Source organism: Octopus sinensis, linkage group LG4 (genome assembly GCF_006345805.1).
Source record: "Octopus sinensis linkage group LG4, ASM634580v1, whole genome shotgun sequence".
Lineage (NCBI taxonomy): Eukaryota > Metazoa > Mollusca > Cephalopoda > Octopoda > Octopodidae > Octopus > Octopus sinensis.
In genome coordinates this window covers 131,722,914-131,737,142 of record NC_043000.1, presented here as the reverse complement: position 1 = coordinate 131,737,142, position 14,229 = coordinate 131,722,914, and the positions used below count along the sequence as shown (strand labels likewise).

The 14,229-nt window shown below is 38.6% G+C and overlaps 1 protein-coding gene and 1 long non-coding RNA gene across 5 annotated transcripts in view; one reads left to right on the top strand and one right to left on the bottom strand.

Annotated features, from left to right (window-relative positions):
* The window catches only part of LOC115210994 (solute carrier family 49 member 4), a 56,752-nt gene extending 42,842 nt beyond the window's left edge, over positions 1-13,910 (top strand). For all 4 annotated transcript variants that reach the window (XM_029779830.2, XM_036502489.1, XM_029779829.2 and 1 more), the window contains 3 exons: positions 5,461-5,579; positions 8,939-9,121; positions 12,061-13,910. In XM_029779830.2, the coding sequence (XP_029635690.1) occupies positions 5,461-5,579; positions 8,939-9,121; positions 12,061-12,182 (424 nt within the window). In that variant the 3' untranslated portion in view covers positions 12,183-13,910. The remainder of the gene's footprint in view (positions 1-5,460; positions 5,580-8,938; positions 9,122-12,060) is intronic.
* LOC118763132 lies at positions 4,394-12,922 on the bottom strand. The gene is made up of 3 exons (XR_004998888.1): positions 12,812-12,922; positions 4,642-4,705; positions 4,394-4,413 (listed from the first exon to the last, which is right to left on the bottom strand). It is a non-coding gene; the product is annotated as an uncharacterized LOC118763132 (long non-coding RNA).
* Positions 13,911-14,229: the final 319 nt, after the last annotated feature.

Sequence of the window (14,229 nt, the reverse complement as noted above, 5' to 3'; positions counted from 1 at the left end):
CACAATGGGCTTCTTTCAATTTCCATCAACCTAATCCACTCTCAAGGCTTAGGTTGACCTGGGGCTATAGTAGAAAACGCGTCCTCAAGGTTCCACACAGTGGGACTGAACCTGGAACCATATCGTTGGGAAGCAAACTTCCTACCACACAGCCATGCCTAAAGTAGAAAAATAAAGCCAGAGTCATCTACTGTAGAATTTGAACTTAGGTTTGGAAGGCGAGTTGGTTAGATATTCAATTCAATGCTGCACTATTTTTCTCACCTCATCACCTCTACACATCCAACTCACATTTTTAATACCACTAGTAATGCAAATAGCTTACCTATTTTCTCAGTCTCAAGGCAATGTGAACCTTCTGATGCAGAAAACAATTATAGGTCAGCAGTGTCAATATTCTCTCAGAATGTCAGTAGTTTATATTTCTATTTATTTCCAGTGACAACCATTTGCTAATGGATGTGATGGTATTGACCTGTGTAATATTTATCATAGCTTGCTCCAGTTTTACAGCTGTCAGTTTGGACAACTTGAAAGATTGTTGATCAGTGTGTTTTGACAACCTGTCTTAATCTGATGATAATCCAACCTTCATACTGACTGAAATTTAAAACATACTTCCTCTGCATTAAAATCTTGCAGTATGTGTCAATGAGGGAGCATCTGCATGGTCATAGGTTTCTCAGTTTGCTAGGAATACCAGCCAAATCTCATTCATACTGAACTCTTTCAAAAAAAGAAAGGACACTTTGAATAACATTGTTTGTTCCTTCTCGAGCCACGCCTGGCTCATAAGGGCTGGTTTCCCGGTTTCCCGGTACCCCACCTGGATGGGACGCCGGTCCGTCGCAGGTGAGCTGCTAGATGCAGGAAGAAAGAGTGAGAGAAAGTTGTGGCGAAAGAGTCAGCAGAAGTTCGCCATTACCTTCTGCCGGAGCTGCATGGAGCTGAGGTGTTTTTGCTCATAAACACACACATCGCTTGGTCTGAGATTTGAACCCACGATACCTCAACCGCGAGTCTGCTGCTCTAACCACTAGGCCATGTTCCTCCACTTTGAATAACATAGTTCTAGATGCACTGTGTCTGGCAAAAGGGAAAAAAATGAAAGACTGAATTATTATACTGGAGTGCCAAATTGCTCTCATACATAGTCATGTCATTAAAAAAAAAAAGAAAACTTGAATAATGTGGTTCTAGATATACACTGTCTTAAAAAAAGACAGGTGAGGTGGTCATGGTTGGAATATCAAATTTTCTTCAAATCACACCCAACAGTTTTAAAAAATGGTAAGGATGTATTGTATAATGTTGTCTTAGATTTACTGTGCCTTGGGAATGAAAACTGGCTTGGTCAAGGCTGGAATGACTTTGACCAAAGATTAACTCAATTGGAGCTTACTTGGAGTTAAGCAAAAATAACTGTGGTAGGACCAGCCAAGATAAACCGCTATACAATTGAATAACTGATGGGAGAAAAATAGTAGGTGCAGGCATGGATGGATAGTAAGAAGTTTGTTTCTGAACCATATGGCTTCAAGTTCAGTCCCAAGATTGTTCTGGAAAGAATCACAAGACAGATTCCCAAGCTGAGCAGCCAGCTGGAAGAGATCTGGAGGTAGACCATGAATGAGATGGTTGGATAGCATCCTTAGTCTCAGTTGGTTATGCTTGGGGGTCCAGCAAGAAAGTTTAACGATGGCTTGTTTTTGACAGGATCCTATGGAAGAGGAGTCTGAAGATTCTATCTTCACAACTTTTCAAGAATAGTGAGCAGTGGAAATGGATGGATGGAAGATTGTGCATGTATCCATGAGCTTCAAAAGACTTGTAAAGGCTAGGCCTTGGATGCAATGTTAAGATGAAAAAGCTGTTACTTATCTTTAATGCTTTAGTGTTTAGTGGATGAAGGATAAATTCACTGCTTGCTAACTACAGACAGGATTTGAATGTATTCTGATATTTCTTCGCAGAAGTTGGGTGAACTGAGTTATATAAGTGTCTCAATTCATAGTTATGAACTTCTAACAATCGATTTGAATTAGGATCCTATAAGTAGGTTGGTTAATACCATAACTGCTGTCTTCCTAGCAGACTGCACCCTCCTATTTTGTTTCTACAACTACTGCAATGGTCTACGTACTTCTGAACCTACTAACAATTATAGAATAATGTAGAAAAAAACACAGGCAAGGAAGAGAAGCTTGGAATTTAAATTAAATATAATTAAATATAGAATACAGAAATGAGTGAGTTTGGTCTTGGACAGTGCAACGACAACGCTAAATATATTTCAGTATTATTGGTTCATCTGTTGTTGCAAGAATTTAGTAACTAGATAGGATTTTTGGCATAACGCTCTCATCCAAACTGACAAGATGCATCATCATAGTCCAGTCTGTTTTTCAACCACAAGACAGACTATCAAATATTTTCCCCAACTCACCTCCCCAGATTTCTCCCTGTCTACGATCTTCTATACAGTTACTTGACCATCTGAAAATTGCAGTTAAATCTCCTTCAGATCACACTCAGTTATCTTTAAATTGGAAGGGCTTATTAGATGACATAGTCAGAGATTAACTGACTGTCAAGACAGGATAGTTTTAGATTACAGATAAAAATGCATTTGATTGTGTATCTGCTTAGCAAAGTCTAACCTGGGGTTAAGCAACAATTTCTCTCAGAAATAACCATTAAAGAACAAACAAAATAAGGTAAATAAACCTCATCGACCTCACTAGTTATGGAGTGAAGGGAGATATCAAGGACACTGAACACTTTCAGTAACTAATATTTTAAGAGGAATTCCATGTTGTCTTTTTCTTCTCTAGTATCAATAAAAATATGAACTAGGAAGTTCTTTCAATCAACTATACAAATATTGACCTTTCAAAAACGTGTCTTAAGCCTAACCGGAAAAAGTCAATAGGAGGAAGTTTTGAGCTAATAGAGAAGACAACTGAGATGGCAATACATTGAGCTAAATGCTGTATTTAGTTTTGTCCCTTGTACTTCTAAGATAAAATCTGCTGAAGTCTGACATTTTCTATCAGCTATTCGAGTGTGGTGGTGGAGTCAAAAGCATTTACTTATTGTTGTTATGTTTTGGTCCCAGGTCACCATGACAGGTTTTCTAGCCATGACTATGTTTATTTGGAACTACATTATGGTCTTCTACAGTTAAAAAAAATTTACAGAAGAGTATGATTTGAATGAGATTTGGTTACTATCTTTCACTCTAGCCACTATTATATACATCTGGCTTCCATTTCTGTCCCTGTACATCTCTCTCTCTCCCACCCTGAACAGTATCTCCTTATTTTTTGATCTGTCTGCAGGCTTATTATGTGGCTGCTCTCTACCCTTCCTGTACTGCCACATGTCACCTTTTCATTCTTAAACTATTTCTTTTACCTTCTCCTCCACATAGATATTTACCATCAAGTACATCTCAACTCTTGTACATCATTCACTACGTTAACCTCTAACCCATCTCTAACCACTTATCACTATTCTTGCACTCCTATAAATCTATCTACCTATCCTTCTTGATCTATCCATATTCATTCTTATACTCACCTTCTTATACCTTGAGAGCATACTCTGACACTTTGTCACCAACATCTTTATTTTCTTTCTACCTACTTTCTCTCACTCCTATATAATGTAATGTAGCCATGTATTTCTTCTATAACAAGACATCTTGCTTGTCCCTCTATCATAAATTTGCCTCTCATCACTTGGCATAAAGCCACTTCTCCCTCTATTACAATCTTCCATAGGGGCCATGGAATTGGTTCTTGAAACGAAGCGGGAACTAGGCTATTGGAGTTCTGTGATGTGAGGACCAAAGAACTGAAGTATTTCGGATTGCAAGACAGTGTGTTGGAGAGAATTGTGATGTCACAGGAGAGAAATGTGTCCTCATGGATGATGGTGCACTTGCATTTAATGATTCTGCAAAGAAATAGGCTTGGAGATGCCATTATGAAAGACTGCTGAATATGGAGAATGAATGGGCAGAGGAGAGCCTGCCAAATGTTGACCCAGTAGAGGGACCAGCTACCCAAATCAATAGCACCCTGGTAGATAAAGCAATTAAGGATATGAAGTCAGGGAATGCTGTGATTGAGAAGACCTGGCAAGTAAAGTGAGATCACAGCTGTAACCTATACCAGTGTCGCATAACCAGTTCATTTAAATGTACCCTTGAATCATCTGGCAATATGCTGCACTTGAGAAGACCTATTTTATTTTAATTTTATTTTATCTAGTTTCAGCTCACGAGCTGTGGCCATGCTGGGGCATGAGTCAAGTAAAATCAAAATCAAAAATCAAAAATCAGAATCAAAAGCAGATCAAGACTGAAATCAAAATAGCAATTGTAGTTGTGGCTGATGCCAGTGCCACCTGACTGGCACCTGTGCTGGTGGCACATAATAAGCACCATTCAAGTGTAGGTTGATGCCAGTGCCGCCTGACTGGCCCCTGTGCCAGTGGCATGTAAAAAGTACCATCCGAACGTGGTTGATGCCAGCACCCCCCTCCTACTGGCTTCTGTGCAGGTGGTACATAAAAAGCACCATCCGAATGTGGTCTATGCCAGTGCTGCCTGACTGGCTCCTGTGCTGGTAGCACGTAAAAAGCACCCACTACTCTCTTGGAGTGGTTGGCATTAGGAAGGGCATCCAGCTGTAGAAACCTTGCCAGATTAGATTGGAGCCTGGCGCAGCCTACTGGCTTGCCAGTCCCCAGTCAAACTGTCCAAACCATGCTAGCATGGAAAACGGACATTAAACAATGATGATGATGATAAAATATATATTTATATATATATGTATATCTATGTGGGTGTGTCTTTGTGTCTGTTTGGTCTCCCACCATCACTTGACAACCAATGTTGGTGTGTTTACGTCCCTGAAACTTAGCAGTTCAGCAAATGAGACTGATAGAATAAATATTAGGCTTACAAAGAATAAATCCTGGGATCGATTTCTTCAACTAAAACCCTTCAAGATGGTGCTACTGCATGGCTGCAGTCAAATGACTGAAACAAGTAAAATAATAAAAGTATATATATATATATATATATATATATATATATATATCATCATCATCATCATCATCATCGTTTAATGTCCGTTTTCTGTGCTAGCATGGGTTGGATGGTTTGACCGGGGTCTGGGAAGCCAGGAGGCTGCACCAGGCTCCAGTCTGATCTGGCAGTGTTTCTACAGCTGGATGCCCTTCCTAACGCCAAATACCTTCCTATATATATATATATATATATATATATAGATATATATATATATATAAAGATGTTAAACGATCATGATGATGATGATGATGATGATGATGATATGGTATGTATTCTTGTGTTTGTCACTGGTATTTTTCTTTTCCATCATCTCAGTAATTTTTGGCCTAATACAGTTTTATTTTATATAATACCCACAGGTTAGCAGACATGTTTGTGAACTACACTAGAATATTTCTCTTAGCTCTCATTACAATCTCCATTGGACTGCTGACATGGTTCCAGTTGATGTATGAAAATGTCCTCCACATCACAGATGGTGAGTGGATATCTCTCTACTTAATTTTTCTTGTCTTTGTCATAAAAAAAAAATGATATACAATTGATAATTCAAATATGAATAATTAGTCTTTAAACATAATGTAACTGAACTATCGTTGGTCTTAAACTTTTTGTACAAGAAAATGAAAGAGTTAATCTCTTTCAAAAGATATGTAAATTTCTGTTTATTGAGATTACAGTGTTTTTTTTTTTACACAATTTTAAATAACATTTATTTATTTATTTCACTCCTTAACAGGACTGAAAAGTCACCTCCATACTGCTCATGTTTATAAAAACAATCAAGTAAAGGCAATGATCGAAATTGAGTTGCAGTCATTGTGTGTGTATGTATATATGCATGTGTGTGTGTGTGTGTGTGTGTGTGCATGTATGTATCTATGTTTATGTGTATGTGTGTGTGTGTGTGTGCATGTATGTATCTATGTTTATGTGTATGTGTGTGTGTGTGTGTCCAAGTGTGTGTATTTGCTTATATACTGTATGTGAGTGTATGCATATCACTATAGTGGTACAGTAGATGTTATACTAATAATCTCTGCAAACTCTGCACCCACACAAAAAAGCATAATTTTTAAATGACTTCATAACAGACATAAGTCACACTACAAATTTTTCCTGTTGCCCGTTTTCCCTCACCACTAACAATGACCTGTATATCTATATACATGAATGTATCTGTTAGTGTACTTCTGTGTTGCTTCTTTTATTCCGTTCATTAAATGTTTACTTCCATGATTGTTAATAGTTGTGAATCCATCAAACATTACCCCCATGTCTTTTTTTTAAAATTCTTATCATGAGTTGCATCCATTGTATTTTATTTCTCTTTTGATTTTGAGAAAGGAAATTACAGAGCTGATGAACCAGGTCATGTAAACTAATTATCTCCCTCATCAACTGATAAGGAACATAATTAGCCTATATGCGATGTATTTTGGATTTGTGGTAGGAAAGAATCTCTTGTTTCATGTTTACAAAGGCGCAAAGCCTACAGATGTGTAAAGTCAATAATGTCGTTGAATGTAGCTCAGCAACTTTTAGAGAAGTGTCAATGTAAACAAACATGCAAGTGAATATATATATATTTATGCAGCTGAAGATTGCTCTACATTTTAAAATTGATGTAATATTTGCATTGTTCAATTAAATGGAGTCGCATGACACGATTGTACTGCATTACCTCTGGATATTCTTGTTGCTTATTTTGATTGTAAACACCCCATTTTGAATTATATGGATAATACCATACAAAACTCTGGTGCCTTTAACTTAAGTACCATATTCAACTGAATCTAAAGTGGTTGGTGTTAGGAAAGGTATCCAGCTGTAGAAACACTGCCAGATCAGACTAGAGCCTGGTGCAGCCTCCTGGCTTCCCAGACCCTGGTCGAACTGTGCAACCCATGCTAGCATGGAAAACGGACGTTAAACGATGATGATGATGGATGTTTGATTTTAATCACTCTCGGTACATGTCCTCAGATTGCCCTGTCCTCAGATTGACACCCAAACACTCTGAAATGTTTGTATTGGAGCTTCAGAGGCGAATGCCAAGCAGTACAGCATGTCATTTTCAAATTCTTGGGCGAGTGAATTTTTCTCGGACAGTGCCCAACTGACCCTACTATACTGTGTAGTCGACAAAATCAAAAACAAACAATGCACATGCATGAAATTAAAAATATTAAATGGCGACAATTTACCCATCGCACCCTGTGTATATATATATATATATATATATACACCCCCCACACACACACATACATCTTCCTAATGAGACACTTGCAAGAGGAATATGTAGCATGGAGTATGCTGCCACACCTAGCATTCTTTGATGTGTAGAATTTTCTTCGACAGTGTTCCACAAAATAACAAATTTGTTGGCAAACAAAAATTTGATTTTCCTCTAAGCATGTAAATTTTTTCTTGAAATTAATTCTTAATTGTTTGAAATTATATTCCCCTTGCTTTAAGTATTGCCAATAATTACTCTAGATTTGGTTTTGTTTCTTCAACTAAGAATGAAATCTCAATTAATTGAAATTCTTCTTTTTTTTTTGCGTACATTAATCAGCCGGTGGCACGTAAAAGCACCCACTACACTCTCAGAGTGGTTGTCATTAGGAAGGGCATCCAGCTGTAGAAACTCTGTCTGATCAGATTGGCGCCTGGTGCAGCCATCTGGTTCACCAGTCCTCATTCAAATTGTCCAACCCATGCTAGCATGGAAAGCGGACGTTAAACAATGATGATGATGTTTCAATATTGTGGACTATGGCTCAGTGGTTAGAGCGTCGAGCTTACGATCGTGAGGTTGTGAGCTCGAATCCCGGACCGGGCTGCGTGTTATGTTCTTGAGCAAGGCACTTTATTTCACGTTGCTCCAGTTCACTCAGCTGTAGAAATGAGTTGCGACGTCACTGGTGCCAAGCTGTATCGACCTTTGTCTTTCCCTTGGATAATATTGGTGGCATGGAGAGGGGAGGCTGGTATGCATGGGCAACTGCTGGTCTTCCATAAACAACCTTGCCTGGACTTGTGTCTAGGAGGGTAACTTTCTAGGTGCAATCCCATGGTCATTCATGACCGAAGGGGGTCTTTACCCTTTACCCTTGTCTTAAACAGCAGATGAGGGTTTCACAATTTCTTGCTGAACAATTTGTGCCTATGATTTGTTTATATTAATGAAACATTTGTGTTGTTCATTACTCTTTTACTCTTTTACATGTTTCAGTCATTTGACTGTGGCCATGCTGGAGCACCACCTATAGTTGAGCAAATCGACCCCAGGACTTATTCTTTGTAAGCCTAGTACTTATTCTATCGGTCTCTTTTGCCGAACCGCTAAGTTACGGGGATGTAAACACACCAGCATCGGTTGTCAAGCGATGTTGGATGGACAAACACAGACACACAAACATATACACTCACATACACATATATACGACAGGCTTCTTTCAGTTTCCGTCTACCAAATCCACTCACAAGGCTTTGGTCAGCCCAAGGCTATAGTAGAAGACACTTGCCCAAGGTGCCATGCAGTGGGACTGAACTTTCTCCATCAAATCAAAATTGCCTGTACAGGTGCCTGGTGTGCCACATGCCAGCTGTTGAAGTGATAACAGAGCAATGAGAAATGAAGTGTTTTGCTCAAGAATACGATGCATTACGCAGCCCAGAAACCAAAGCCATCATCTCATGATTGTCAATGCAACACACTAACTATTAGATCACATGCGTTCTTTTCCAGTATATCACCACTTATTTATTAATTACTATTTGACTTCTTTTTCTTTTTAACTTGACTTTTCTGTTTTCTTCTCTTATTTTCAGTTCAGCTGACCTTGTCAATAACCCTTTCTATGATATTCCTCACATCTATCTACCCAATCCTTTATGAAATGAGTTCTGAGGCAGCATTCCCTATTGCAGAAGGAGTCACTAATGGAGTTTTAAATCTGCTTGCCAATGCTGTGTCTTTGGTTTTCTTGTTAATTCTCATGATACCTAATATTGGTAAGTTCTAAAGCACCCCCTCTTTAGCCATGAATGACCTTGGGATTGCACCTAGAAAGAAATGAAGTGAGTGTGCTCTGTTAGATGTGCTATGTAAGTGTGCATGAAAGACAGTATAAAGGTATAAAGGCAGCAAACTGGCAGAAACGTTAGCACGCTGGGCGAAATGCGTAGCCGTATTTTGTCTGCCGTTACGTTCTGAGTTCAAATTCCGCCGAGGTCGACTTTGCCTTTCATCCTTTCGGGGTCGATAAATTAAGTACCAGTTACTCACTGGGGTCGATGTAATCGACTTAATCCCTTTGTCTGTCCTTGTTTGTCCCTTCTATGTTTAGCCCCTTGTGGGCAATAAAGAAATAAGTATAAAGGTACTGAGTGAAAAACTGGGCATAAGAGGAACCAGATGTAGTGTGCATGAAAGAAGACTGCATTGGTATGGGCATGTGATGTGTATGGTTGAGGACAACTGTATAAAGAAGTGGTGATCACTAAAGTGGATGGAACTTGCGGAAGACGGAAATTCAGGAAAGCATGGGAAGGCTTGATTGCAAGACTTTGAGTCTCATGGAGATGATGGAGGACTGAGATGACTCATGATATGTTCTTGAGAAAACCTACCCGTATCAGTGAAACCAAATTCCGGTAGAGTGGTGTGTGCATGTGTGTGTGTGTGTTTTATTCAGGTATTTGAGTGTAACTATTACTCATTACTCTCTTCCGGTAGAGTGGTGTATGTGTGTGTGTGTGTGTTTGTGTGTGTGTGTGTGTGTGTGTGTTTGCATATGTATGATTTATTCAGGTATTTGAGTGCAACTATTACCCATTACTCTCTTCCGATAGAGTGGTGTGTGTGTGTGTGTGTGTGTGTGTGTGTGTGTGTGTGTGTGTGTGTGTGTGTGTGTGTGTGTGTGTGTGTGTGTGTGTGTGTGTGTGTGTGTGTGTGTGTGTGCTTGCATATGTATGATTTATTCAGGTATTTGAGTGCAACTATTACCCATTACTCTCTTCCGGTAGAGTGGTGTGTGTGTGTGTGTGTGTGTGTGTGTGTGTGTGTTGTGTGTGTGTGTGTGTGTGTGTGTGTGTGTGTGTGCTTGCATATGTATGATTTATTCAGGTATTTGAGTGTAACTATTACTCATTACTCTCTTCATCATCATCGTTATTGTTTAACGTCCGTCTTCCATGCACGCAGGGGTGGGATTGACCACAAGAGCCAGCCAGGCCGAAGCCTGCACCAGACTTCTGTGACTGCCTTGGTAGTCTCTTGTTTACTTATAATTGTTAGACAAATGAGAGATAATGGTGATATGCTTACACACTTGTAGACTGAGAAATCAAAGTAATTAAGCACAGGTATTCCTCTCCTTGGCAGCATAACCTCTACCGCTTCAACTTCTCCTTCTTACCTGACCTTTTTTGACCATAAATGTTAGTGATGTTCCTCTGTATTATTGACCTGAACAGTGATGGATTCATAATCCTAAAATATTTTCTTGACCATCAGACTATGCTCAAGTCCAGCACCTCTACTCTTCTCTACCTTACTCGACTCAACCTTACTTTCAGTTTCTTTGCCTTTTCTGCAGACTTCTTCCAGTAGGTTACTGGGGTGGCTATGGGCACCATGATGGGCTCTAACTATCCTAGCTGTACTTGTTCCTCCAAGAACCTCATCTATTGCAAAATATATCATCTCTGCATCTTAGCTGATATTGGGGAAACAGCTGAAGCGCTGGCTAATTATATTGTAGAAACGTTGCCAGATAAGACCGGAGCCTGGTGCAGCCTTCTGGCTTCCCAGATCCCTGGTTGAACCGTCTAACCCATGCTAGCATGGAGAACCGACGTTAAACGATGATGATGATGATGATGATGATGAACACTAGTCGGATATTTGATGCAACATCATTTCACTTAGACTTGTAGTTTGTTATTTCAATTATTTAGGTTGCACCTAGCTGCATATTATCGTTTTGTAACCATAGCCTTCCAGCTTACCAGTCCTAGTCAAAGTGTCCAACTCATGCCTACATGGACAACAGACGTTAAATGATGAAGATGATGTACAGCACCACAAAAGTCCCATTTTCTGCTTGCATTGAAAACAACTATTTATTTTTTAGGTTGAAATCAGACTTGCTCTAAAAATGCTGCTTTCTTCCTCTTTCAAATAAAAAAAAAACCCAACCAAACACTGATAAATACCCTCAGTTGTAATTCACCCACTTTCTGTACACACACACACACTCTGCACTATTCATCTACCACATTACTATACCATTTATACTCCAACACTGTGACACATCACATACCATATATACATAATGTGCTCTTTAAACCATAAAATTTCCCATGTTTATTTCACTTAAGCCAATATACTCTCTCTCTCTCTCTCTCTCTCACGCACACACACACATGCAAACACACACTCTTTCTTTTACCTGCAAAATAACAATCTAATCATTCACATTCACCATCCTGGTTTCCTAAAACCAGCACCTTGCATCAATGAATTGAGTGTGTTATGACCACATAGTCATTGTAAAAAAGGTGAACCTGTCCTCCTGTGACAAATACACCTGTGATTAGCATATTTGCATTCTAATCTGCTAAAACATATTAAGAATAAATACGCAAAGCACCACTCTTTTGTTTCCTCCACCTCTTTCTTCTGTTCTGCTTTGATGAAGGCCTACAATCTGAAACATTGATTTTTACTCTGTTCCTTTCTTACAATATAATTATATATTTTGTTCACTTTTCCCATTTTTTTGCTACTGTTTGTCTCATATTTTTGTTTTTAAGATGATAATTGGATATTCTATTACCATACTAACGCAAACAATCCCTATTACCATTCAATAATTTTACTGATAATAATTTAGTAATTACACAGGTGCGTATTACTTTCTGATAATCAACACATCTTTATATTTCAGGTGTATCATGGATGAACTGGACACTACTGACCGCAGTCATTTGTGTACTTCCAGTTATCTGTGCTTTCAGGAACAAATTTCGTCGCATCGAAATCGACAAGAAATATTTATCTCCCAGCTAACCTGAGACTGAATCCTTCCTCTCAAGAACAATTTTCCTACTCTCAAGTGATGATTAACAGAAATACATATGCATGTGTGTGTGTGTGTGTGTGTGTGTGTGTGTGTGTGTGTGTGTGTGCGTGCGTGCTAATTAGAGTATGGAATCAGTCAAAACTCTTTATACATAATAATCTGAGTTTCAAATCAACTCTTGTGAAAAATTGTATATATTTGGTTTGGATTCTTACTACCATAGCGCTTAAGTCATTAGTCATATCTCAACTGGATTTCAGCAACTCAACATATTGAAGTAGTAGGTTTACTTCCAATACAAACACACATTTAGCGTGTATGGTATGTGTGTGGGTATGTTTCTTTTATGTATATATACATATCTGCACATGTCTCTATAGAATAATTATGAATAGTGTATGATCAGACTGCTTTTCGATAATATAAATGACTTGAAAAATAAACAGATGGGTGTGGGAAAAAGTGTTGTTCTATTTTATATAGGTTAAAATTATTTTTCTGATGAATACTAGCATTATATTGTGTCCCTGGGCTGGGTGCTTTGTTGTATACATGTGCCTTATTACACCTAGCAGTAAGTGGTTAGCATTAGGAAGGGTTATCCAGCTGTAGAAACTTTGCCAAATCAGATCGGAACCTGGTGCAGTCCCCCTGGGTTACCAGTTTTCAGTCGGACTGTCCAACCTATGCCAACATGGAAAGCGGACATTAAATGATGATGATGATGATGATGATGATGATGATGATGATGATGATGATGATGCTGTTCCTTTCACTTTTAGTCTTATTGCATTGTCAAACGCAGTGTATCTATTCTACAAGGAGGGTACACATAGTGAATATATATATAATAGTTTTCAGAAGGGCATTGAGCTATAGAAGCTATGTCACAAATATAGATCCATCAACATTGCCTTGACAGGCAAAAATAATCAACTCAGACTGTGATGATCTGTCCAACTCCCCAGTCCATTCCATCATGAAAAGTGCACATAAAATGATTACAACGATGATAATATATGTGTGTGTGTGTGTTTATGTATTTATATAGCCATCTGTCTTCTCTGCCCAGTGTTCCTTGTATGGTCATGGAGTTAGAGTCCCTAGGTACTTCCTCCATAGAGTCTTGGATTCCCAAGCATGACCAACTGATACCATGTATAGTTTCCAACCATCCTGTTCTATGTATACCTCTAAGCCTCTTGCCAGTTGAATTGGTTTGAAGAATATGTACCCCAACCTCTACAGATATTAATACATGTAGATAATGTATACATATCTGTATATGAATAGATATACCATAAATTCTGGACTACAGAGCACACCTGATTAAAAGCCGCATGCTCTAATTTTGGAAAGAAAATCAATTTTGTACTTGTACAAGCCACCCTGGATTTTAAGCCGCAAGTATCCAACGTTGTAATATGAAATATTTACACAGAAAGATATTACATGTGAAGATTTTTTAAACTTTTAAATTTAATCCGTATGGTAGAATAAACAAACACATATTGAATTGTGAAAGTTCTCTTGATTTATCGCCCAATTTCATTGGACTTCTGTGACCTACTCATCAATTTGATTGGTCTACTGTTGCGAGGCAAAATGTTTTTCATGGCATGACAAAAAAAAAAACATGCATTAGCCGCACCACAGTATTGGCCGCAATGTTCAAAGTGTGGGAAAAAAGTAGCGGCTTATAGCTCGGAATTTATGGTATAATAATTCGTGGGGTGCATACAAAAAAGTGAGAATCTGAACAATAGCACGTTAATTCATTCTAATACATTCCTGCAGATTCAAACGTGAATGTCTAATCACTGATGTATTTCTTCATCAAAGAACACCTCCTCCTTTTAAATGATGTTTGTTTGTAACATACACCCTTCACCAGTGTGAAGGGGACTTTGAGATGTGGTGTTTCAACCTTGTTGTATGTCTCCTCAGTGAAACCTACTCCACTGGTCTGATGAATCTAATGAACACAAGTATCTGTTTATCTGTGTGTGTGTACTTGCATGTGTGTGTGTGTGT